The sequence below is a fragment of the Agelaius tricolor genome, unplaced genomic scaffold, assembly GCF_023055355.1.
Source record: "Agelaius tricolor isolate 1412-34295 unplaced genomic scaffold, bAgeTri1.0.p SCAF_86, whole genome shotgun sequence".
NCBI classification, from domain to species: domain Eukaryota; kingdom Metazoa; phylum Chordata; class Aves; order Passeriformes; family Icteridae; genus Agelaius; species Agelaius tricolor.
Window position 1 is genome coordinate 120,634 of NW_027269346.1, and position 23,394 is coordinate 144,027.

The 23,394-nt window shown below is 60.6% G+C and overlaps 5 protein-coding genes across 9 annotated transcripts in view; 1 reads left to right on the forward strand and 4 right to left on the reverse strand.

Moving 5' to 3' along the window:
* Positions 1–390: 390 nt before the first annotated feature.
* Positions 391–5,002, reverse strand: LOC139585643 (transcription initiation factor TFIID subunit 4-like). 5 transcript variants are annotated; one of them, XM_071418471.1, is made up of 6 exons: positions 3,129–5,001; positions 2,931–3,033; positions 2,815–2,854; positions 2,342–2,502; positions 1,976–2,124; positions 391–613 (listed from the first exon to the last, which is right to left on the reverse strand). In XM_071418471.1, exons 1-6 carry the CDS (start codon positions 3,801–3,803, stop codon positions 488–490), a joined length of 1,254 nt encoding a protein of 417 aa, XP_071274572.1. In that variant the 5' UTR covers positions 3,804–5,001; the 3' UTR covers positions 391–487. The 5 variants fall into 5 exon arrangements, with proteins under 5 accessions (XP_071274572.1, XP_071274571.1, XP_071274569.1 ...); XM_071418470.1 differs by having other exon boundaries at positions 391–619; positions 3,129–4,999; XM_071418468.1 differs by having other exon boundaries at positions 2,931–5,000.
* Positions 5,003–5,099: 97 nt separating this feature from the next.
* Positions 5,100–7,629, forward strand: LOC139585646 (rab-like protein 2A). The gene is made up of 4 exons (XM_071418476.1): positions 5,100–5,877; positions 6,492–6,589; positions 6,846–6,929; positions 7,188–7,629. The coding sequence occupies exons 2-4, from the start codon at positions 6,497–6,499 to the stop codon at positions 7,266–7,268; spliced, it is 258 nt and encodes an 85-aa protein (XP_071274577.1). The 5' UTR covers positions 5,100–5,877; positions 6,492–6,496; the 3' UTR covers positions 7,269–7,629.
* An 810-nt stretch (positions 7,630–8,439) lies between these two features.
* Positions 8,440–10,938, reverse strand: LOC139585644 (acrosin-like). The gene is made up of 4 exons (XM_071418472.1): positions 10,575–10,938; positions 10,145–10,404; positions 9,160–9,305; positions 8,440–9,016 (listed from the first exon to the last, which is right to left on the reverse strand). Exons 1-4 carry the CDS (start codon positions 10,790–10,792, stop codon positions 8,624–8,626), a joined length of 1,017 nt encoding a protein of 338 aa, XP_071274573.1. The 5' UTR covers positions 10,793–10,938; the 3' UTR covers positions 8,440–8,623.
* Positions 10,939–15,899: 4,961 nt separating this feature from the next.
* On the reverse strand, positions 15,900–17,063 carry ATP6V1F (ATPase H+ transporting V1 subunit F). The gene is made up of 2 exons (XM_071418473.1): positions 16,683–17,063; positions 15,900–16,318 (listed from the first exon to the last, which is right to left on the reverse strand). The coding sequence occupies exons 1-2, from the start codon at positions 16,838–16,840 to the stop codon at positions 16,117–16,119; spliced, it is 360 nt and encodes a 119-aa protein (XP_071274574.1). The 5' UTR covers positions 16,841–17,063; the 3' UTR covers positions 15,900–16,116.
* An 844-nt stretch (positions 17,064–17,907) lies between these two features.
* The window catches only part of FLNC (filamin C), a 29,795-nt gene continuing 24,308 nt past the window's right edge, over positions 17,908–23,394 (reverse strand). The window contains exons 40-47 of the mRNA XM_071418450.1: positions 21,728–21,997; positions 21,197–21,334; positions 20,770–20,885; positions 20,190–20,319; positions 19,559–19,735; positions 19,142–19,360; positions 18,457–18,666; positions 17,908–18,134 (exon numbers count right to left, since the gene is read on the reverse strand). Of these exons, the coding sequence (XP_071274551.1) occupies positions 17,947–18,134; positions 18,457–18,666; positions 19,142–19,360; positions 19,559–19,735; positions 20,190–20,319; positions 20,770–20,885; positions 21,197–21,334; positions 21,728–21,997 (1,448 nt within the window). The 3' untranslated portion in view covers positions 17,908–17,946. The remainder of the gene's footprint in view (positions 18,135–18,456; positions 18,667–19,141; positions 19,361–19,558; positions 19,736–20,189; positions 20,320–20,769; positions 20,886–21,196; positions 21,335–21,727; positions 21,998–23,394) is intronic.

The window sequence follows — 23,394 nt, forward strand, 5'->3', positions numbered from 1 at the left end:
TTGCATCAAACACCAAGTGCTTCAGCCTCAGGTCTCTGATAAAGTCTGCTGGACAGCTTTAGATTCACAAAATAAATCCTCTGTCTGGGGCAATGGGCTGCCCAGTATGAGCACCCGGGCTCAGGTACAGCCTCAGGGCCAGGGCAATGCTAAGATGCCACCAGCAGGTACCTGAATCACGGTGGCTGTAAGGTGGTGTCACTGTGACAATCCTGCTGGCAGAGTTCTCTGCACTGGCAATGTTCAAAAGGGCCCTTTTCCCAAGTGTAACCATTGCAAGTGAGTAGGAAAAAAGACCAAAACTTCAAAAGTGGCAAGTGTGAGCCAGGAATTATCAATTAATGATATTACCAAGGAATATCCCAAAAGGAAAGCACAACGTAAAAGAAGAAAGGTGAAAAATAGTAAAGTTTAATAGTTAAAAGAAAAACACACAGATCTGAGCAAAACCTCCAGGAATCAATTAAAAAACATGACAAAATATCAATCAAGTATCAACAGCACTGGGGACAACAGCTCTCAGACCTGTGTGAAGACACACAGGATCCTGAGCAGATCCACTCTGGACACTGCTGGGACAGGGACAGCAGTGGTGTCCTGCAGATCCCTGGATCTGTACCTGGAACAGAACAATGACCATTTGATCCCAGACAGGAGGAGGAGGGAACACAGACACGTGAGTTGGGCGAGTCTGGGCCGTGCTTTCCACCACAGAGTCAGTCAGTCACTACCCAACAGCTCACGGGGTTCTGGAAGCACCTGGAGAGTCCCTGCCCTGGCTCTGTGATGTGCCAGGGCTCTGCTGAATCTCAGCTCAGCTTTCCTGCCCCAAGCCCAGCACAGCACACCTTCCCCAGCCTGAGCATTTGGGACTGCCCAAATGAAATTCCAACAGGGCACTGTAACTAAAATGGCAGCACTGCAAGGAGCCCATAGGGAGACAGCATAAATGGACTGAAACCCCACTGAGGAACACATCTCACACAGCATCACAGAGAGAAATGCAAATCAGCTGCCAGGACCTGGCTCTGTACCTCCTAACTAAGCCCTCCTGCACCAGCCTGTCATTGTTCCACCACATATCTGGGTAACTCCATGGCCGTGTTCATCCCATTTCCCAAGGACACGGAACTGCCCCAGCACCCAGTTGGGCCGTGGACACGGAGGGCTCCAAGTGCTCTCACATGCAGAGCTATTGACAAAGCTCCTCATTTCCCAGCCCAGTTGCAGGTGAGCAAGGACAGGACAGTTCATCTTGCCCTGCTGATGTCTTTCTTTATGTTCTTCCTTCTTTTCTCCCTAAGGCACTGTGGGAACAGCCAGCTGGGAGAATCTGAGGCTTCCCATCAGCAAACCCAGGCCAATCCCATCTGGAACAAGCAACCCATCCTTCACCTGGCCCTTGACCAACTCACCTATCCTGTTCACACCCAAAAACACTCAGGGAGCCAGTGAGCTGTGTGGAGAGCTAGGGATCTGCGTGTGGAAGATCTCGGGCTGTACGGGTAGATAAGAAGCTCCCCCTCACCCTGCAGTCTGACCTTTGCTCTGTACCCGGCCACACCCGGCCGGACACGAGCAGAGGGAAATGACACAGACTGCCCAAACCATAAATACCCCTGAGACCCCTCAATAAATGCTATTTTGCTGTTCACCACATTGGTGTATGTAGCATTGGACCGAGTGACCCTGGGCCTTGGGTCACCGTGCCGGACCTCCCGAACCAGGTTGCTAGACCATAACGGCAACAGAGCTGCACGGCCAGACTGTCAGCATGGGCACTGCTGGGGGAACTCTTCCTACAGCCCCCAGCACCTGCCTATTACACCATTAATCTGATCCCAGGCAGCACAAGGCTGCTTTCCCCCTCCCACACTCCCCGGCATGCAGCACAGCTCTGTGTCTGCTGCCCCAGGAGAGTGCCCACAGGGCTGCCAGGCCAGCACAGCACCCCCTGCCCAGTCACTGGGGTCACCTGTGCGGGCTGAGCCCCGAGCAGGCGCTCCTGGGTGCTGTGGAACAGCTGCCCGCGCCGCAGCCGCGGCTCCTCCTGCTCGTACCAGCGCTGCTCGTCAAACTCGGGGAAGAAAAAGGCAATTTCTCTGCTGGCTGAGGCAGGTGAGTCTGTCAAAAGAGAGGGAAAGGCAGTGAGATGCCAGTCTGCCACCACAAACACGTGCTGCACTCCAAAGGTGCCTGTCTAGGCTGCACCTGGCCAGGTGTGCGTGGGGTCTGCAGAAGGGAGCAAATCGCTCACTTGGAGCCCCAGAACTAAAGCAAAGGCAGACAAAGCACCACTGTTCCTGCCTCCCCAAGAACCATCCAGGAATGCTAGGCCTACCTGAGCCATGGGTCGTGTTCCTGGTGTCCGTAAGGCCGTAGGCACCTCGGATGGAGTCTGGGTCGCTGTGTCGGGCTCGGAACACTTTAGTGGGTCCCATGAGGGATCTCCAGAGAGGGACAGCGTTCTCATGGGCCAGGATGTAAGCCCACATGGGGCCACTGCAGCAAGGGCCCAGGAACAGCAGGAGAAAAGATTACGAAAATCTCATTACAAACAGGTTATTCGTCCTTACAAACCTGCACAGTACAGCTGCCATGGGCTGCCACGCTGGGCCCCGGCCTGCCCTGCCACGCCGTGGGGACGGGCACGGTCCCAGCGTGGCACCGAGGCCCCGGCGTTGGCACTGCTGGCCTGCTGCACACGATGACCTCCAGCACCTCCGGGGGTGCCACCCGCCAGGTATCGCTGCTGTCACAGCAGGCTGCGATGCCGAGAGCCGCCCAGCTCCGCACACGGGTCACGGCACGTACCTGGCCATGAACTCCACCAGCCGCTGGTAGAAGAAACGCCCTGCGGACAGACACGGACTGAGTCGGCACCGGCCCGGGGCAGCACCCCGCTCCGGCCCCCCGAGCCCCTCTCGTACCTGCGTGCTCCCGGTAGAAGCGGCGGCTCTGCTCCGCGCCGCACCGCACCTCCTTGGCGCGGACGATGAGGAACCGGTGACGGAGGATAGCGGCGTGCACGGCCTGCGGGAAGAGGCGGCGCTGGGCGGGGTCGTGGCGAGGCCTGCCGTGCTGTGCTGTGCTGTGCTGTGCCCGGCCCGGCCCGGCCCGGCTCTCACCTCGCACACGAGCGGATGGGCCACGGCGTCCGGCTTGAGCAGCGCCAGCGTCAGCTGCAGCCGCCGCGCGGGAGCCGCCATGGCCGGGCCGGACGGGATGGGGCGGGGCCGGGATCGGGGGGCGGGACCGGGATGGGGCCGAACCGGGATGGGGCGGGGCCGGGGCGCGTCGCGCGGCAGCGGGGACGCGCAGGCGCTGCCATGGCGACGGCGGCGGAGGAGCAGGGCCGGGCCGCGGCGCGGGAGGAGGCCCCGGACGGGGCCCGGGACGGGGCCCGGGATGGGGCCGAGGCCGGCGCCGAGGAGACGGTGAAGATCATCTGCCTGGGCGACAGCGCCGTGGGCAAGTCCAAGTGCGTGGGGCACGGGCGTCCCGCGGGTCGGGGCAGGGGTCCCGCGGAGCCGGGCCGCAGCGCGGTGCCGCGGCTCTCCGGGACACGTGCTCGCTCTCTCGGCAGGCTGCTGGAGCGGTTCCTGCTCGATGGCTTGTATCCTTGGCGGCCGGGGAGCGGGGCGGGCACGGCGGGGGAGCGGCTCTGCCCCGCTCGGTGGGTCCTTAACGCGCCGCAGCCAGCCGCAGCAGCTCTCCACCTTCGCCCTGACGCTGTACCAGCACCGCGCCCGCGTGGGCGGGCAGGAGGTCCGCGTGGGTGAGTGGGGCCAGCCCGGGGACATGGGGTGCCATGGCAGAGGGAACAGCTGGGAAGGGCAGATCCCCTCGGTCTGGGTCTCGGTATCGTGTTTTGATAGCCAACAGCATCGTGACAAATCTAGTGTCCTTCTGGGACGGGCTGCAGCATTGGTGGATGGGGCACAGTGACTGCCATCATCCCCCCTGGGCTTGGCAGAGTGTAGGGCACTGTCCCCACGATGTCTTGGACTCTGAGCTGGAGAGACAGGGGTTGGGTGGACAGTCGGAGGATAAAGAATGGTCTGGATGGACTCCGCATCGAGTCACTGGTCATGGCTCATTGGGGCTGAGGCTGACACTGCCCAACATCTTCGTTGTGACACAGACAGTGAATGCAAATGTGGTCTGGTGGGGACCTGTCTGTATTTGGGCAGTTTAAGAAAGTCACTGTCCAGTAGGTCTGACACAGAGTCCAGTCACAGTACCAGTGCAAAGGAATCCCTAAGGAAACTGGCTCATTTGGCTTTGGGTACAGCACCATGCTTGGGTCCAGCTGACAAGAGGTGTGACTACACTGAGGTTCTTAACTGAAGCTGTGCCAATTTATACAGCAAACCAGAGCCAGATGTGAACCTACAAACCCAGTGAGAGGTGGGGGATCTCCACCTGAGCTGCACCAACAGCTAAAGGCACGGCTGTGTCCAGGTCTGCCCCATGGTTGCTGGTGTACACAGAACTTCATGGACTGGGACCTGTTTGCCTCTGGCTGACTTACCTTCAGCACTTCAGAATGATTCCTGCCCCTGGGAGAGCAGAGTCAGATGTCTGTGAGAGGAGCTGAAGCATTTCCCTCGGCAGGGCCCTGGCTGACCATCGCTGGGTCAGAAATCAGCAGTGCCCAGCATCTCCTGGAGTTTTAGGTAGTTTCCCATTGTCATCCCTAGCGACAGAGTGCCAGACATGGCTACTGCTCTGTGCACTTCTGCCTGTCTTGGTCCTGCTGTCCCACACAACTCTTGTCACTGGTGGCTTCTCCTTTGTTGTTGGCCTGTGCCAGCACAGCCCACAGCTGAGCCCAGTGAGGAAAGGTCCCAGTTTGGCACAACTTCTTAACCCTGAGGTGTTTCAGACTGGTGAGGTGAAGCTCAGTTTGTGTCTCTGAGCAGGTGGGCTATGCTTTGCCTCCTGGGTGTAAGTTGTGAGAAGAACAGAGCTCGGTGAGTTGTGTCATTCTGAGCTGGTTTTGTGTTACAGACTTCTGGGACACGGCGGGCCAGGAACGGTTCCGGAGCATGCACGCCTCCTACTACCACCAGGCCCATGCCTGCATCATGGTGAGGGGGGTCTCAGCTGCGCCTGTGGGAGCTGGGTGCACAATGGTCTCAGGGACACTTGGCCTTTGTGTTACTTTTATGGTTACACTGCCATGTGTTCCTTGTCTCTTCCAGTGGTTTAAAAAACTTTCCTAGATTGTTCTTTCTTCTCTCACCAGATAAACCCCCTGTAGATGGACCTGGTTAGCTCTGGTCTGTCTTTCCTGGTAACCCTTTTCCTCTATCCCCTGGCTCTGCTGTCTTCTCAATGTCCTCATGTTTGCCCCTGTTGCCAGTTTTGTTGGCTCCTCTCCTGCTCAGATCTCCTGGTTTGTCCTGTCACTCTCACTTTCCACTGTTCCACCAGTGATTTTCATTGGTGGTTTAGTTGTCAGAACAGAGGAGGCCACATCTGATCCCGTTTGGCACAAACTGTTCCCAGTGCCAGCTCCCTGTGTGGGTGGCAGGGACTTGCACAGGACACAGGGCAGTGTAAAGGACATCAAGGGGCTGTTTCCTGCTCGCTGGGCTTGGCAATACTGTCCCTTTCTCTCTCACCCTTTCTAATAACACCCAGTTCCCTTCATCTTGTCTTCCTGGGAACATTCTGGATTGTGTCCTTGTGTTGGTCAGAGCTGTCCTGGGTCAGTCAGTGCTGGGCTGGCCCCGGGATAGGTGGTTCTCTCTTGGAAGGTGTTTGATGTGCAGCGGAAGGTCACCTACAAGAACCTGAACAGCTGGTACAAGGAGCTGAGGGAATTCCGCCCAGAGATTCCGTGCATTGTAGTGGCCAACAAGATTGATGGTGAGTGTGCCTTCTGCTCCCAGCTATCCAGGTCGTGCTGGGATTCACTCCTGTCCTTACTGAGAACCAATGTCCCTTGTCTGTTGGGTCCAGAGGATTTCCTCAGTCCCCCAGGGCTGGGTCCTGTGCTGACCTCAGCTGCTGCCTTACAGATGCTTGTCTTGTGTCACCAGCAATTAAAAGTGCAAATTTCATCCATTTCAGTTTTATTCAAGCGTTTTTCTTCCTTGCCACACTGGGGACAAGTTCTGTCCTTGCCACACTGCCTATTCTATCTGTCAAGAACCCAAAAGTGATTAGAGTAGCACCTGGTCAAAAATGGCAGCAAAAGGAAGCAAAAGCTGTTCTGCGGCTTCCCTGGATCAGTCAGGGATGGCCTTGGTGCTCCTTCAGCCTGCACAGATCCTCTGTGCTGAAGTGTCTCAATGTAGCTGCTGACAGAACTGTTCACCTGCTCTGCAGGAGGCTGGAAGGTTCCTCCCATGGGGAATGCCAGCCAGCCCCTGGTGATTGCTGTCACAGGGCTGTGGCTCATCTGTTGTGTCACACAGAAGACACCACCTTCTGCACCTCCTGCCATGTCTGACTGACCATGTCTTCTTTGTCTGCCTCAGCCGATATGAAGGTGACCCAGAAAAGCTTCAATTTTGCCCGGAAGTTCAGTTTGCCCTTTTACTTTGTGTCTGCTGCTGATGGCACCAACGTGGTGAAGGTGAGATGGGCGTTTGACTGCTGGGCTTGGTGTCCACAAGGCCCCTTGGCAGCCCAGGGACATGGGGGCTGCTGTGGGCACAGAGAGCAGGAAATGGTCCATCATTTCAGCTCCATGTGAGTGGCTATGGAGAGCTGCAGAGGGTTTTTTTCCCATGGGATGTGGGAACCCAGGGGGAAAAAAACCCCTCTGTGCTACAAGAAACCCAGTGCCCATGTGCCCCATCCTGAGTGACGGGCCTTGTCCTTCCCACCAGCTCTTCAACGACGCCATCAGACTGGCCGTGGCTTACAAACAGCACTCGGGAGACTTCATGGACGAGGTCCTGCGGGAGCTGGAGGTAGGGAAGGCTCTGTCCCTGCTCAGGCTGAGCAGTTCTGCTCTTTTTCCCCTGTGGCAAAGGAGAGAAACTGTGCGGCACGGGAAGCTTTGCCCTCTGCTGGGCTTTGTGTGCTGCTCAGTCTGGGCTGGGAGGGAGGAAGTGGGAACCATCACAAGAATTCTCCCTGCCCTAGGCAGAGTCTAAAAGAGCCACAGCAGATACAGTTGTTGCAGTCTGTGTCTTTTCTCAGCAGTTCCTTGTCCTGCTTCTTTCCAGAGCTTTGACCTGCAGAACACAAGCAAGGAGTCGCCGGATAAAGGGAAGAGCTGCACTGAAGAGGAGCCCTCATCTGCCTAGGCCTGGACCCTGAGCCTGTTTTCCCTTGGCTCTGGACTTCTGGGGCCTGTGTGGAGGACAGTGATGCTTCTCTTGCCCTAGAGCAGTGGTGGTGGGCAGCTGGGCCTCTTCCCTTCTTGTGGGAGCCTGCCTGGGCAGGATCTTCATTGGCTCGGCCCTCGCTGCTGCACATTTCGCTCAGGAGAGGGATGGGAGGATCCACATGATTCCACATGGATGGTGGCTCGTTCCTACTGCTCCCTCAGGACAGAGCTGCCTAAGAGAAGTGAACCATCCTGGACCTGCAGGAGGGATCCTGCCCAGGCACTCTAGTGGTACCTGCTGCAGAAAGCAAACACTAAAGGATATTTTTACAAAGCTATGAGATGGCATCCTTCCCACACTGCTGCTGTAAGGAGGCAGGTCCCAGGTTGTTTAAGGCCACAGGCCAGCCCAGCCTGCTTCCAGCTGAGCCAGTGCTGCCTCAGTTCACCCATGACATCTGCTGCCATCCCTGGGCTGCTGTCCCCATTCTGGCCCACAACAGCCAGATCCCAGGGGCTGCTGAGCACAGGAGGCTTCTCCTTCCCATCCGTACAGCTGACACAGGTGGACTCACACCCAGAGGCTGGTTCTGTCCCAGCTTGTTGGATGTGGCCATGGCTCTTGTCTGTGTGTGAGTGTCTGCACAAGATGCTGCATTCCAGAGAGCTGGATACACACACACACTCTTAAAACAGTCATGGAAACATGGAATGGTTTGGTTAGAAAGGGACCTTAAAGGTCACCTCATGCCATCCCCTGCCATGAACAGGGACACCTTCCGCTATTTCAGGTTGCTCCAAGCCCTGTCCAACCTGGCCTTAGACACTTCCAGGATCCAGGGGCAGCCACATCTTCTTCAGGCACCCTGTGCCAGGGCCTCATCACCCCCTGAGTAAAAACTCCTTCCCAGCACCTCATCCCAATCTCCCCTCCTCTAGATTTAATCCATTCCTCCTTGTCCTATCATGGCCTGCCCATGCAAAAAGCTGCTCTCCCCCACTATTATAACCTGCTTTACAAGGGGCACTGAGGTTTCCCTGAAGCCCTCTCCGGACTGAAGAATGAATGTGAACAGCACACCAGATGGACAGACAGAGCAGGGACTCTGCGAGCCTGCAAGTGCACTGAGCAGGGCTGAAAACATGGGTAATGGTGAACACAGAAACTTTACTTCAACACCTCAGTCACGTCAGCATCGCTGTGGCCGCAGCGCAGCAGCGTGGGCAGGACAGAGAGGCCTCTGGCCCCAAGGCTGCCTTGGAGCTGCCGTGATCCACTGTAGCCCTGGATCCTGCTCATCCTGCTGCTGCTGCTCAGGCTTTTTTGTCCTTCTAAAACAGCAGGAACTCCTGCACCAGATTCCAGAATTGCACCAGGATCTGGTGTGGGAATGCCATGGGCAGTGACGTGCCCGAGGATGTCACTGCTGGTTTCTGGCTGTACTCAGGGGTCAAGTTGATCTGTTCCTCTGGTTCCTCTGGTTCCTCTGGTTCCTCAGCCTCCTCCTCGGGGGCTGAAGTGACAACTGGCTCTGGTGCTGGACCAGCTCTTTCTGCTGGGCTCAGGCCCGTCTGGAGCAGGATCCAGTTGTAGAAGTGCTGAGTGGAGGTGTAGATCCCAGGGTGCCTGGCTCTGTCACAGCCTCTTCCCCAGCTGTTCAATCCCACCAGCCAGTAGTAATCAGCTTGATTGTCCTTGCAGACGAGGGGACCGCCGCTGTCCCCCTGTGCCAGGAGAGAAGGTTCAGGGACTGTGGGGGGCTGCTGTGGGGAGGGGAGGGGCGGACAGGGGACAGGCTGGGCTGGATGTGGGGGATGAGGGGGTCCCTGTGCTGCTGGGGGCTGAGGGACTCATCACACACTCCTACCTGGCAGGTGTCGATGCCGCCCTGTGGGTACCCAGCACACAGGTTGTCAGCATGAACGGCCCCTGCATACCATGGGCTGCTGTTGCAGAGCTCCGTGTCCATGAGGTGGACCTTGGACTCCTGCAGCACCATGCCTGTTCCCTGAGCTGTGGGCACAGAGGGGAATGAGCCCCAGCAGCTCGGTACCCATCCCCTCCCCTGCCTAGGGTGAACCCCCTTCCCGGGCCTGGCTCTGCCCCTTCCCCACGGAGCGACATTGTCCAGCTGTGTCCCTGCTGCTGGCCTGGGGAAGGGGCCAGACCCATCTCCCCCGAGGTTTCCCAGGGCCAGCAGGAATTGTTTGGGTGAGCAGGGACCTTACAGCTCATCCCGTTCCGCGCCCCGTCTTGGCGGGGACTCCTTCCCCCAGCCCAGGCTGCTCCGAGCCCGGCCCCGCCGGCGCTGCGCGGCCGGACCCTGTGTGTGCCCAGCCCGTGTCCCTGTGTGTGCCCAGCCCCTGTCCCTGTGTGTGCCCAGCCCCTGTCCCTGTGTGTGCCCAGCCCTTGTCCTTGTGTGTGCCCAGCCCGTGTCCCTGTCTGTGCCCAGCCCCTGTCCCTGTGTGTGCCCAGCCCCTGTCCCTGTGTGTGCCCAGCCCCTGTCCCTGTGTGTGCCCAGCCCGTGACCCTGTGTGTACCCAGCCCCTGTCCCTGTCTGTGCCCAGCCCGTGTCCCTGTGTGTGCCCAGCCCGTGTCCCCTGGGTGCTCAGCCCCTGTCCCTGTCTGTGCCCAGCCCGTGTCCCTGTGTGTGCCCAGCCCCTGTCCCTGTCTGTGCCCAGCCCGTGTCCCTGTGTGTGCCCAGCCCGTGTCCCTGTGTGTGCCCAGCCCCTGTCCCTGTGTGTGCCCAGCCCGTGTCCCCTGGGTGCCCAGCCCTTGTCCCCATGGTGCCCAGCCCTTGTCCCCAGGGTGTCCAGCTTGCCCTCAGAGCACACATCCTGTTGGGAACTCACCTCTGGCAAAGTTCCAGCCGGCGATGTAGCAGGATTTCAGCTCCGAGACCCTGAGCGAGGCGTCGGGCACACAGCCCAGCTGGATGTAGTCGCTGCACTCCACGGGCTGGTCCAGCTCCACCAGGGCGATGTCGTTCCTGGCTGTGGCAGCCACATAGTGCTGGTGCACCAGGAGCCTCTGGATGCGTCTCACCACAGCCTCAGGGCCTGGCTGTCTCAGATCTGTGGCCCCGATCACCACATCCCACATGGAGATGCCCCTGGGGAGCAGATGGACAGAGGGGTGACAGGGAGCAGAGCCACGGGCTGCAGCAGGCCCAGCATTTCCCGGCCTTCTTCTTCCCCAGGTGGGCAGGGAAGTGGCCCGTGGTGCTGTGAGCTGGGCGCCTGCCCGTGCTCTGGGGACATCTCTGTCCCTGCTGTCTCTTACCCGGCCCTGGCGAAGCAGTGTGCGACCGTGAGCACCCACTGGGAGCTGAGGAGGACACCCGTGCACATGTGCCACGTGCCGTTCTCCCAGGTGGCCTGGATGCTGACAATGCCAGGCCAGGCCCCTGGCTGGACACTGGTGCCACCCACATGGGACGTGCCAGCAGCAGAAACCACGGAGTTGTAGTCAAGAACAGCAGAGCTGTGGTCAGAGGCCATGGGCCGGAGCCCGCAGGTCCCTCTGGAAGCACAAAGCCATCACTGCCCTGCTCGGTGGCTGCTGCTGCTCAGGCTGAAAGTCCCACCTGGTGCTGAGCAGCAGCAGGGCCAGACAACCCCGAGGGGCATCTTTCACCACAGTTCTGCCAGGGAAGTCCCCAAGTGTTCCTCCAGCTCCCTCCCAGAGCCTGGAACCACTGACCTGCAGGTGTCCCAGGTGCCCCACACAGGCCCAGCCAGGGCCAGCAGGATGAGCAGCCCCAGCAAAGCCATCGGCGCCAGCGCAGGTGGCAGAGCCAGAGCAGAGGTGTCGCCTCCAGTGCGGCCACTGCCACAGCACCCACAGCCTTCGTGGTGCTCACAGTGCCCGGGCCAGGGCCGCTGTCACAGAGGGGCTGGTTCTGAGTGCTGGGCATGGCAGGGAGGGGCAGCACAGAGTCATAGAGACGTGGAATGGTCTGGGTGGAATGGACTTTATGACCACCCAGTGCCACCCCTGCCGTGGGCAGGGACACCTTCCACTATTCCAGGGTGCTCCAAGGCCTGTCCAGCCTGGCCTTGGGCACTGCCAGGGATCCAGGGGCAGCCACAGCTGCTCTGTGCCAAGGCCTGCCCGCACTCACAGTCAGAAATTCCCTCCTAACACCTAATCTAAATCTACCCACCTTCAGCTTAAGGCCATTTCTCTTGTGTCCTATCACTACACGCTCTTGTCCAAAGTACCCCTCCACCCCTCCAGCCTTTTTCTAAGCCCCCTTTAAGTACTGGAAGAGGCACCAAAGTCTCCCTGGAACCTTCTGTTCTCCAGGCTGACCAACCATAACTCTCTCAGCCTGTCAACCCTTCTTCCCACCCTGAATGAATATTTTAAATGTGGTGATCCTTACTGTAAAACAGCAGTGCTCTGCTAGTTAGCCTACATTCACCTTTTGCAAATTTTTATTTGCATCCATTTCAGAAAGGCACCTGACTTTGATTAAATACCTCAAGAAATGAAGGTTTACATTTTTTCCTCCATAATTTCTTGGACACCTCCAGGGACTGGGACTCCATGGGGCAGCCCGTTCCAATACCTGACCACCTCTCCAGGCAGAAATTTTTCTTGAAGTCCCCCCTGAACCTCTTCTGGCATAACTTGAGGCCGCTCCCTCTTGTCCTGTCCTTTGTTCCCTGGGAGGCTGAGTCTCCCCTGGCTCTGCTCTCCTGTCAGGGAGTTCTGGAGAGTGAGAAGGTTTCCCCTGAGCCTCCTTTTCTCCAGGCTGAGCCTCTCCAGCTGCCTCAGCTGCTCCTCAGAGGATTCACCCTCTAGGCCCTCCCCAGCTATGTTGCTTCTCTGGACACACTCCAGCCCCTCAATGTCCTCCTTGAACTGAGGGGCTCAGAACTGGACACAGGACTTGAGGTGTGGCCTCACCAATGCCAAGTTCAGGGGGACAATCACTTCTTCCCCACCAGCTCATTTTTAGGCACATAGGGACAGGCTGCTCCTGCACCTTAAAGGTTTCATTCTTGATGTATGCCCAGCCTTCCTGGGACCCTTTGTTTTTAAGTGCCGCTTCCCAAGGGACTGTCCCAATCAGTGTCCCAAACTGGCTGAAATTCACCCTCTGACAGTGTAGAGGTTTTGTTGACACACTTTGTTACTTCACCAAGCACTGAAACTCCTTCATTTCAGGGTCACTGTGCCCAAGATGGCTCCACCATCTTCCAGCAGCCCCTCTCAGTCTGCAAACACCACGTGCAGCAGGGCCCCACCCTTGGTGGGCTGCTCAGCTACTGAGCCAGAAGTTCTCTTCATTCCAGGAGCCTCTCAGACTGTCTCCTCTCCACTGTGTTGCTTCCAGCAGACATCCAGTAGGTTAAAGACCTCCACAAAAACAAGGGCTGGCAACCACTAAACATCAGCCAGCACTTTATAGAATAATTCATCTGCCTCTTCATCCTGGTTGGGAGGTCTAGAACAGACCCCCACCAGGATATCTGCCTTGCCAGCCTTCCCCTTAATTTTCACAATGACCACTCAACCTTTTCATTACTAAGCTCCAGACAGCCAAAACCCTCCCTAAGGTACAGAGTCATCACACCACCTCTCCTGCCTCACCTGTCCCTTCTAAAGAGCTTGGAGCCATCCATTGCAGCATTCCAGTCATGGAGTCATCTCAGTTCCATGACAGCAACTACATCAGAGCTTTGCTGCTGCACCACGGCCTCCAGCTCCTCCTGTGGTGCCCACACTGCTGCATTGGTGTAGATGCACTTTAGCTGTGCTATCGATCTCTCCCCAGCACTGGCCTCCTGCCCCCAGCTTCATTTCTAGTGAGTGTGCTGTCATCCCTGTCTCCCTTCAAATCTAGTTTAAAGCCCTCTCAACCAGCCCTGCCAATCCACAGGTTGGAATCCTTTTGCCTCTTCTAGAGGTGAACGCATCTATCTCCAGCCTGGTGCTATACAAACTACCTCATGTTCAAAAAACCCAAAATTCCACCAATGGCACCAGTTTTTAAGCTACTTTTTAGTCCTATGGATTTTCCTGTTCATTTTGGCATTCATCCCTACTACCAAAGGAATCAAGACCACCACCTCTTGTACTTTGTGCTCTTGTCCCTTCAACCAGGCAACCCAGTGCCCTGAAGTCCTTTTCTGCTACCCTGGTACTTCTCTCATCGGGACAATGAGCAGTGGGCAGCACCTCGTGAGCTGAGTTAGTGCAGGGAGTCTCTCAGCAATGTCCCTTGCCTGGGCCTCAGGGAGGCCTCAGACTTCCCTGTGGGGTGGAGCTGGTTGGAACACAGGGTCCTCAGCCCCACTCAAAGTGAATCACACACTACAACTGCCCTTCCTTTTTCCTTAATAACTGTAGTTGTGATCTGACTGACTGCACGGATCTGGGAGACCCACCAAGGAGACTTTCTGCTCCACTCTCAACTGTCTGACCCTCAAAATCCAGGACCTCGCATCGGTTCTGTAAGGGCACCTGGGAAGGCGAGGGAAGTCAGGAGGGGATTCTGCTACCTCCCTAAGCAGGGACCGATTTCCATTCCCACCTTTTAGGTCTCCTCCTGCCTGATGGCAAGAGGGTAAGGCATACTCTGACTCTTGCTGAGCTTTCATGCACTGCATTTCTCTCCTGGATGGAAGGTGCAACTCCACCAGTCTGTTTCTCTTGGCACTCCTTGACAATCCTCAGCCTCCCCACCTCCTCTGTGAGATCCCCCACCTGTTCACACCCCATGCAGTGCTGTTTCACTGTGCTCCAGCAGTAACAGTAAGCTCAGACACTCCCTGCAGCCCTGCAGGTGTTTCTTGGGGAGCTGTGTCTGCTTCTCCCCACTCCTGCCAGCAATGGCTTTTGTCAGTGCGTGAACTACTGCTGGGTCTAATCAAGTTGGACAAGTGAAAAAAATAATCCCCACCTGAGAGGAGCACACCTCAAGGGTCAGGAGGGTGGCTGTGCCCTCCTACAAATCCTGCTGCTTGAGCAGCCACCATGCCACGTCCTGCTGCTCCACGTCCATTTGCCTGCCCCAGTCACCACACTCTGGGTCACCTGCACAGCCTGGAGCCATTTCCATCTCCCCCTGCTCTTGGCAATTCCCCCTCTGTGCCTGACGGGCTGCCAGGGCTCCCAAGTCCACGTGGAGCTTTGGACTGCTGCTCACATGTCCACACTAATCCCTCACCTGAGGGGATTGCACCAATCCATGCAAACATCTGAGGGGGATCCCACCAAGCCCAGACCTCCCCAGGTGATGAGGATGGTGCCAGGCCCAGCCCCATCCTGTCCAGCGAAGGATGAGGAGTCAGCCCTGGGCTCCAACAGTCCCAGCTCAGCATGAGGCACAACCTCCCTCCATCATGGAAAGGCCAAGCCCTGGGAAGCTGCCCAGGAGGGTGAGGGGTGTCCCTCCACGGAGACACCCTAACCCACCTGGACAAGCGTCACCTGCTCCAGGCGACCCTGCCTGGGCAGGAGTTGAGCTGGGTCATCACCAGAGGGTCCTTCCACCTCACACTGTTCTGGGATTGTGTGTGCCATAAATGTGTATTTGTGGTATGTGTGTGACACTGTGTGTGGCACCTGTGTGTGTGTGGGACATCTGTGACAACTGTGTCCGTGCCCACCCCTGCCCATTCCCCAGTGCATGTCCCCAGCATGGCCACTGCCCAGGGCCCCAGAGATGTGGGTTCCCCCTCAGTGCCCTCCAGGTGTCACCCCTGTCTGCAGGGCACAGCAGGGGCTGCTCAGGAGGTGGGAGCAGAAACATGGGGGCAGGCTGGCTGGACGGGGCTCCCAGGCCCTCAGACCAATGCCGTCAGGCCCTGTGGGGCGTGGGGAGCTCACCCCTGCTGTCCCCCCGAGGCTGGGGGTTATGGGGGGGTCTCAGGGTGCTCCTGTGCCCTGAGCCCTCCACGGCTCTGTCCCTGGGCCCCACTGCATGTCCCTGTGCCACTTCCCCCCGTCCCCACCCCTCACAGCACCCCACAGAGCAGAGCAGACAGTGAGTGGTGTCAGCACATGTTGGGGACACTGTCAGGGAGACACACAGGGGACACAAATGACATTTGGGCACAGGGGGGAGGACAATAAATAACCTTCCCCCCAGGTTCTGCTGAGGCTGAGGAGGCTGGGGAGGAGCTGGGGGAATGGTGACAAGGTCACAGTGACAACTCCCAGTGTCCTTAGGGTGTTCCTTTCCTCCCCCACGGCGTCCCTCCCTGCCCACAGGCAGGACCTGGCAGGATTCAGCAGGATACGCTGGTGGCACTTCCCCATCGCGGGACATGGCTGAGACATAGTCACGGGTCACCCTCAGGGCCCCTGTGGCAGCCCCAGACACCCTCAGAGACACGCCAGGCTCCCCGTGTCACCCTCAGACCCACGGGGCAACCACAGCCCCCAGCATCCGAAGGGCACCCTGGGAACCCCAGAGACCCCCCAGAAGCACCCTGGGATGGGCTGGGGACCCCCAGGCATGGGGCACAACTGCCCCAGGTGGGCTGGGGGCCCCTGGGTGGGCTTCCCTGGGATGGAGACCCCCAGGCCTGGCTTGTGACCCCATAGGGTGCCAGGGGCTGTTTTGGGGTACCACAGGTCGTCGAGTGTGAAGAAGCTGGGGGAGTGGTGGAGGACCTTTTGGGGGTGCTGGGAAGGTACTGGGGACTGTCTGGGGGTGCCACTCACCAGTGACTGGGTGCAAAGAGGCCACGGGGGCAGGGGACAGCTTGGGGGTGCCGTGGGGGCTTGCGCACACGGGGGTCCTGGGGAAACTGTCTGGGGGAGCTTAGAGGGGGATTTAGGGAGGGGCTGGGGGTCCTGGGGGACTCTATCGCAGCTCATCGGGTGCAAAGAGCCCCCGGGCGCGGCGCAGCACCGAGTCCCGGGCCGGGTCGTAGGGGTGGTCCTTGGAGGGGATCTCGAGCACCGCGGGCAGCGCCCGGGCATGGGCTGCGACCGCCGGCCGGATCTGCTCCGCCAGCGCCTGCGAGATCAGGATCATGCCCACGTCCTCCCGCGCCAGGAAACCCCTGCCAAGGGGAAAAAGGGAAGAGTGAGGGGCACGGAGCGCCCGCCGTGGACGGCCCAGCCAGGCGGGACACGCTGCTGGGCCCCTCGGGCCCCGATCCCCTGAGCGCTCCTGGCAGCCTGAGCCCAGACTCCTGCCGGCCCTCTCCCTCCCCTCCCGGAACTCTGCGACCCCCGGAGCCCAGAGCCTGCCTGGATCCCTCCTCAGAGACCCCACTGTGGGCTCACACAGGCACCGCAGGGAGCCCTCAGGCAGCCCGAACCTTACCGACCGCCCCGGCCCCCCTCGGCACCCCGAACATTACCGACCCTCCCGGCCCCCCCCGGGCCGCCCGAGCCCTCCCGGGCCGCTTTCCCCCCACACACCGGAACGTCTCCTCGATCTCCGCCAGGCTTGTTTCCTTCTCCACCACCAGGAAGTTGGGCCTCCGGTGCTTGTCCAGCTCCCCGATGCCGCCCAGCAGAAACCCGGTCACCGTGTCCTCGTCGCCCATCACCGCGATCAGCTTCCCGCGGCCCGCCATGCCCGGGGCCCGCTGGGAACGGAATCCGCCGGGACACGGACCGTGGGAGAGCGGCTGCCGGGAGCCGGCGGGGTGGGGATGCGCCGCCGGGAGCGGCAATGGGGATCGGGACCGGCCGGGACCGACCGGAACCCGCCGCCGCTTCCGGGTTCCTCCGCCGCCGCCGCCGCTCCCGGAGCGCCCCGCCCGCCACTGCCTGGCAACGCGGCCAGGCCCCGCCCACCGCCGGGGGAGGTCCCGCGACCTTGGGCTACGCCCCTCCGCGGCCAGGCCCCACCCCCTACCGCCGGCCCCGCCCCTCACTGCGCGCATGCGCATTGTGCCGTGTCCTTGAGAGGACGCGGGTCGCTCTCTTGCACAGCGCCCCCTACCGGACGGCACGGGCCCCGCAGGCACCCCGGACCGCGCTGGCCGGGACCCCCGAACCCCCCCGGGCCCCCCAGGCTGCCGCTGTTCCTCCATGGAATCCCCTCGGACCCCCGAACCCCCCCAGGCTGCTGCTGTTCCTCCATGGAATCCCCTCAGACCCCCGAACCCCCCCGGGTCCCCCAGGCTGCCCCTGTTCCGCCATGGAATCCCCTTGGAGCCCTGAATCCCCCCAGGCTGCCGCTGTTCCTCCATGGAATCCCCTTGGAGCCCCTCAGGACTCGGGCATCACCTCCGGTGTTCTGTTCCAGACTCGACCACCTCATACCGGGCCCTCATGATCTCATCCTGCAGCCCACAGGATTCCCCCCACCCCCCAGGACCAAGATGTCCTGCTCTGGACTGCCTGGGCCCCACCATCCTGCCCCGGACCCCCAGGGCCACCCCAAACCCTGCTCTGTTCTGCACACCCCAGAATTGTGGTGTCTTGCTCTGGACAGCCCTAGACCTGGCGTCCTTCCCCAGCATGGCCCTGGCCCTGGCCCACTCCCAGCCCCACGTGTGCTATGTCCCCAGTCACCATGTGTGCCATGTCCCCAGCCCCAGGCATGCCGTGTCCCCAGTCACCACATGTGCCGTGTCCCCAGCCCCAAGCGTGCCGTGTCCCCAGTCACCACGCGGAGCCCGTTCCTCTCCCAGTGCTTTATTGCCAGGCCCGTGTCCCCCACACGCCGGGGCCCTCAGGCCGCAGTGACACGGAAGGGGCTCCCCGGGACGTCGCGGTCGCCCCAGCGCAGCAGCAGCACGTACTCGCCGCGCTCCCGCACGCTGTAGGTCACCGTGTACACGCGGTTTCCCTCGTGCTTCACGTGCACCTCCTCGCACGGCGCCTTGGGGCCGTGCACCCCCACCAGCAGCATGTTTGTGCCTGGGAGGACACGGGCAGGGTCAACCCTGAGCTTGAGACCCCAGGGTTGCCCCAAACTTCCCCCCTGCCTCCCAGACCCTCCACCAGACTCCCCCACTCACCCCCCCCCATGCCCTCCAAGGGCCCCCAGGCCTGCCTTTAACCCACCCCATCCTTTCTGCAGACTCCCCAGAATTCCCTGAACACCCCACAGACCAGACCCACCACCTCTCCTCCAAGCCCTCACAGGACTCCCAAGGAGCACCTGCTGAGCCCCCATCTGCCCTTCCAGCCCCATGCCCCCTCCCAGCCGCCCCAGCCCCAGGGCCCCCAGTGCCCTCACCGGCCTTGCTGCAGTCCACGGTGAAGTGGTTCTTGTGGCCGAGGCGGGCGGCTGTCAGCCCTGGCCCCCGGGCCACCACCTGCCCAGCGTCTGACGGGGCCTTGGTGACCCCCCCAAAGGCGGGGGGGCCCCGCGAGCCCGCCCTCACCACCGGCTCCACCAGCACTGTCGAGGTCTCGTGCAGACTGTGCCCCCCTGACAGCCGTGGGCCTGGGGAGCACCAGGGGGACACGGTCAGCCCCCATCAGGGGACACCCCCATCACACCATGCTGGGGGACATCTTTCGGGGACAACCCCCTCCCCCTGGGACCCCCATCATGTCATCCTGGGGCTCCAACACCACGTCAGCCCCAGGACCCCCCACTGATGTCACCCTGGGGGTCCTGCAGGGTGGCCCTCCTGCAACTCTCTATCATGGCCATCATTGACCCCTTGTCACCCCACACAGGGGACTCCCATGTCCTCCTCCCCCAGTCTCCCTTTTCCATGCCCCCATCCCTGTGTCTGCCCCCACCCCATCTGTACCAGTGACCTTGGCCTTGAAGGGGCTGCCCATGATGTGGCCCCGGTATCCCCATGTCCCCCTCAGTTCCCATGTCCCCACTAGTTCCATGTTCCCCTCTGTCCCCACATCCCTCCGAATACCCATGTCCCCTCCCAGCCCCATGTCCCCCCTGTTCATACCAGTGACCTTGGCCTTGAAAGGGCTCCCCACGATGTGGTGGGGGCCCCCATACTTGATGGAGATGAGGTAGTTGCCAGGGGCCATCGGGGTGTAGGTGACGCGGTGGCCCTCGGGGACCTCAGTACAGTCCAGCTCCACTTTGGAGGGGCCATCAATGGTGACAGCCAGTGCTCCTGCCCCTGCATTGGCTGTCTGCACCAGGAACTCTGAGGGCACTCCTGGGAGATGGACATGGGGATGGCATCATGGGGGGGGACACAAGGACACCATTGTGGTCACCACCCACGGCCACGTTCCCGTCATGGCAATGCCATGGCCACATCTCCATCATGGCTCTGTCCCCATCACCATTTCAGAGCCATGTCTGTCCCCACCCGCCTCCCACAGCCCCGTCCCTGTCCCCACAGCAGTGTCACCTGTGCGGCCACCCTCAAGGCCGGGCCCAAAGGCAGTGACGAGCCCAGGGTCCCCGGCCTGGCTCTGCTCGCCCACACGGATGTTGAAGGGGCTCCCAGGCACGTGGCGCCCATTGAAGCGCAGGTCGATGGAGTGCACGCCGTTCTCCCGTGGCAGGAACCCCAGGGCGTACCGGTCTGGGGGACACAGACACGTCACCATGTCCCTGTGTCCCCATGTCCCTACACCCCTGTTCTTGCACAGCAGGAACCCCAGTGCATATCAGGGGATACAGACACGTCCCCATACCCCTGTGTCCCATGTCCCCGCATCCCGGTATCTCCACACCCATGTCCCCATAGCCCTGTGTCCCGTGTCCCCACATCCCTGTATCTCCACACCCCATGCAAGAACCCCAGTGTGTACTAGTCTGGGGGATGCCATCATGTCACTATGTCCTGTGTCCCTGTGCCCCTGTGTCACTCTGTCCCCATACCCCATGTTCCCATGCTCTCAAACCCATTTCCCCACATCACATGTCCCCATGTCCTGCACCCTGTGCCCACAACCCCACATCTGTAGACTGCTCTCAAGCGCGATGTCCCCGCAGTGTCCCCACGGTGTCCCCATGGTGTCCCCATGTCCCCTCACCGCTGTCCAGCTCGGACACGTAGCACTCCTCCACCACCCCTGCAGGCGTGTGCACCTTGGCATCGATGACGCCCCGCGCCCCGTTCAGCTGCACCGCGAAGGATGCTGGTTGGTTCACTGCCACTGTCTCCTGTGGGGACACCACAGTGGCATCAGGGACAGGGGGACATCGTGAATGATGCTGGCTGGTTCACCCCCGGGAATGAGGGGATACGCTGGGGGGGCAGTGGGGCAGGGGGAACACCACGGGGCCCAAGGGTGACACAGGGGTGCAATGTGACACAAGGGATGTGAGACTGGCACCAGAGAGGGTCCCAAGGCTGGCACAGAGGGACATAAAGGTGGTCTAGGGGTGACATGAGGGAGAGAGAGGTGGGCCCAAGAATTACATGAGGGAGGGAGAGGTGGCCCCAGAGGGTCCAAGGGTGCCACAGGAGACCCAATGGTGGCACACAGTGGGCATCCCAAGAGTGCAATAGGGGCTCAGAGCAGCCCAAGAGTGACCTGGGGACCCAGAGGGCATCCTGTGGCATGTGAGCCCAGGGGTGCCCCAGGGTTTCACAGGGGCTGTCCCCAGTACCTGAAGGCTGGTGACAGTGAGGCGTCGGGCATCATCGGAGTGGGAGGCGACAGGGACAATGAAGGGGCTGTCAGGGATGTGCTCCTCGTTGAACTTGATGGACACCTCGTAGTCACCTGGGGGACAGGGGACAGTCAGGCAGGGAGCCCCCACACAGGGACACCTTCCCTTGGGAACACTGTTATGTGGGGACACCCATGCACAGAGACACCACTCATGGAGACACCCTCCCATGGGGACACTTCTGCAGAGAGACACCTTTATTTGGGGACATCCTCCTGGGAGGACACCCTTAATTGGGGATACATTTGCATGTGGGTTCCTCCGCATATGAGGGTCCTGTGGCCCCAGCCAGAGGCTGAGCACCCTGGAGGATGTTAGGGGCAGTTAGGGTGGTTGGGGGTGTTGGGGTACAGCCCCCCCTCACCTGGCTCCTGCACCAGGTAGGAGACGCCACAGGAGCCGTCCTTGCGGTCCTCAAAGGAGATCTCGGCCTTGCTGGGCCCCTCGACAGCAATGGAGAGTCCCCCCGCGCCCGCCTCACGTGTCCAGATGCTGAACTCAGCTGTGGGGGTCACCAGGGTCACCCTGGCCCTCAATGGCACCCCAGGATGGTGACACCCAGCACAGACCTGCACCCACCTCCCCATGGCACCCAGAGAACCCACGTCCCACCCATGGAACACAGAGCACCTGTGCCATCCCTCCATTGCCCCCACACCCAGCTGTACCCAAATCCCCCGTCACAGCACCCAGAGCCCCCAAATTTCACCAACACCCCACACACACATAGCACCTACCCCCCCCATAGCCACCCACACCCCCAACAGCACCCAGATCCCACACACATCACCCCAAGAGCACCCCTCCCTCACTGCCCCCACATCCCCATCACACCCACACACCCATTGCCCCCAGAGCCCCCAGGCCCCCATCACACCTGGCAGCCCCCCCATACCTGGCGTGCCAGCCACAGCGCGCTGCAGCCCGGTGCCCCCCGCGCGCACCTTGTGGGCGCCACCCTCGCCCAGGGGCCCCACGGTGAACTGGAAGGGGCTCCCGGGCACGTGCTGCCCTCGGAACTTGACGCTGACGGTGTGGGCGCCCGTCTCCTGGGGCACGAAGCGCACGCTGTACACCCCTGCAGCCCCTGGCACCACCTCAGCCTCGCGCCGCTGCCCCGATGGGCTCAGCACCTGCGCCGACAGCTCCTGCGCCGACGCCTCGCCTGCGGGCACGCACCATGTCACCGTGGGCACCCAAAACCATTGGCACCCCAGCAACACCCCAACACCCTACCCCTATGGCATCCCAGCTCCTGCACCATCGCCTTGCCTGCAGGCACGCACCATCTCACCGTGGGCACCCCAACACACTGGCACCCCAACACCCCACCGCTATGGCATCCCAGCTCCTGCGCTGATGCCTTGCCTGCAGGCACGCATCACATCACCCTGCAGGCATCTGGGCACCCCAACATCACCCCATTGTTGTCACACCACCACTGCGCCACTATGGCACCCCAGCACTCCATGACACACTGTCATCTTGTCACCAGAGCACCTTGTCACCACATCACTCCATCATCCTGTAACCTGGGTACCCCTGCACCCCAGCCCCTCTGCACCCCATTTCCATATCACCATGTCACTATGGCACCCCAGCACCTGTCACTGGGGCACCCTGTCATCCTGTCACCATGGCACCCCATAAAACATCACCACAGCGCCCCTGCATCACCAGGGCCCTGTGTTATCCTGTCACCCCAACATCCTGTCACACTGATATCAGGGCACTGGGGCACCCCAATGCCCCATCACCTTCTCACCATCATCCCAAGGGCTCCCTGGCACACTAACACCCTGCTACACCACCACCAGGGCACCCTTGTCACTGTCCTCCCACCACCCTGCCACTAGTGTGCCCTGGCATCACAACACCCACCAGAGCCCATGTACATCCCCCCAGTGGGTGCACCCCACCCTGCAAGTGCACCCCCTCATGCACAGGACACATGCACTTGCCAGCGTGCATACACACACATTCACACACACGTGTGCACACACATGCACACGCCCTTGAGGGACTGCACACTCGTGCTGAGGGGACCCACAGCCCTCTGGGCTGAGCACACACACCCCGTAAGCAGGTGTGCAGCTGCATGTGCAAAGAGCCAGAGTTTCCCCCTCCTCCGCACAAATCCCATGTGAAGGGCACTCCCCATCAGCACAGCAGCCCCCAGGCATGTGCCAGGGAGACTGTCCCAGGTGTGTCCTGGGCACACATAGGTGGGCCCTTGTGTGAGCACACACAGCTGTGTGCAAGGGCACTCCCATAGCAAGTGTGCCCAGCTCTCATGCAAGCCCACTTCCCTGCACACCCAGTCCTTGTGCAAGCACAGCTCTGTGCAAACACACACTGATGCTCCAGTGCACCCAGCCCTTGTGCAAACACACTTCCCTGCACTCACACTCCCCTCATGCCCACCCGCCCCTCGTGCAAGCACAGTGCCCTGCACACCCAGCCCAGGTGTGCACTTGCCCCTCGTGCACCCGCAGCCCTCGTGCCATCCCACTTTGCTGCACAGCCCCAGGCGCAGCCCCCAAAGGAGCCGGGGCAGGACGC

Bases quoted from the DNA above. Each gene is read 5' to 3' on its own strand.
- ATP6V1F (XM_071418473.1), bottom strand. From the start codon at position 16,840: ATGGCGGGCCGCGGGAAGCTGATCGCGGTGATGGGCGACGAGGACACG. The intron at 16,319-16,682 runs GTGTGTGGGGGG...TCCCCTTGGCAG, and splicing joins GAGATCGAGGAGACGTTCCG to GGGTTTCCTGGCGCGGGAGG.
- LOC139585644 (XM_071418472.1), bottom strand. From the start codon at position 10,792: ATGGCCTCTGACCACAGCTCTGCTGTTCTTGACTACAACTCCGTGGTT. The intron at 10,405-10,574 runs GTAAGAGACAGC...TCTGCTCCCCAG, and splicing joins CACTGCTTCGCCAGGGCCGG to GGGCATCTCCATGTGGGATG. The intron at 9,017-9,159 runs GTAGGAGTGTGT...CTCCTGGCACAG, and splicing joins GCGGCATCGACACCTGCCAG to GGGGACAGCGGCGGTCCCCT.
- LOC139585646 (XM_071418476.1), top strand. From the start codon at position 6,497: ATGAAGGTGACCCAGAAAAGCTTCAATTTTGCCCGGAAGTTCAGTTTG. The intron at 6,590-6,845 runs GTGAGATGGGCG...CCTTCCCACCAG, and splicing joins ATGGCACCAACGTGGTGAAG to CTCTTCAACGACGCCATCAG. The intron at 6,930-7,187 runs GTAGGGAAGGCT...GCTTCTTTCCAG, and splicing joins AGGTCCTGCGGGAGCTGGAG to AGCTTTGACCTGCAGAACAC.
- LOC139585643 (XM_071418467.1), bottom strand. From the start codon at position 3,803: ATGTCCCCGGGCTGGCCCCACTCACCCACGCGGACCTCCTGCCCGCCC. The intron at 2,503-2,814 runs GTACGTGCCGTG...CCCTTGCTGCAG, and splicing joins CTGGTGGAGTTCATGGCCAG to TGGCCCCATGTGGGCTTACA. The intron at 620-1,975 runs GTGACCCCAGTG...GTTCTGTTCCAG, and splicing joins TCGGGGCTCAGCCCGCACAG to GTACAGATCCAGGGATCTGC.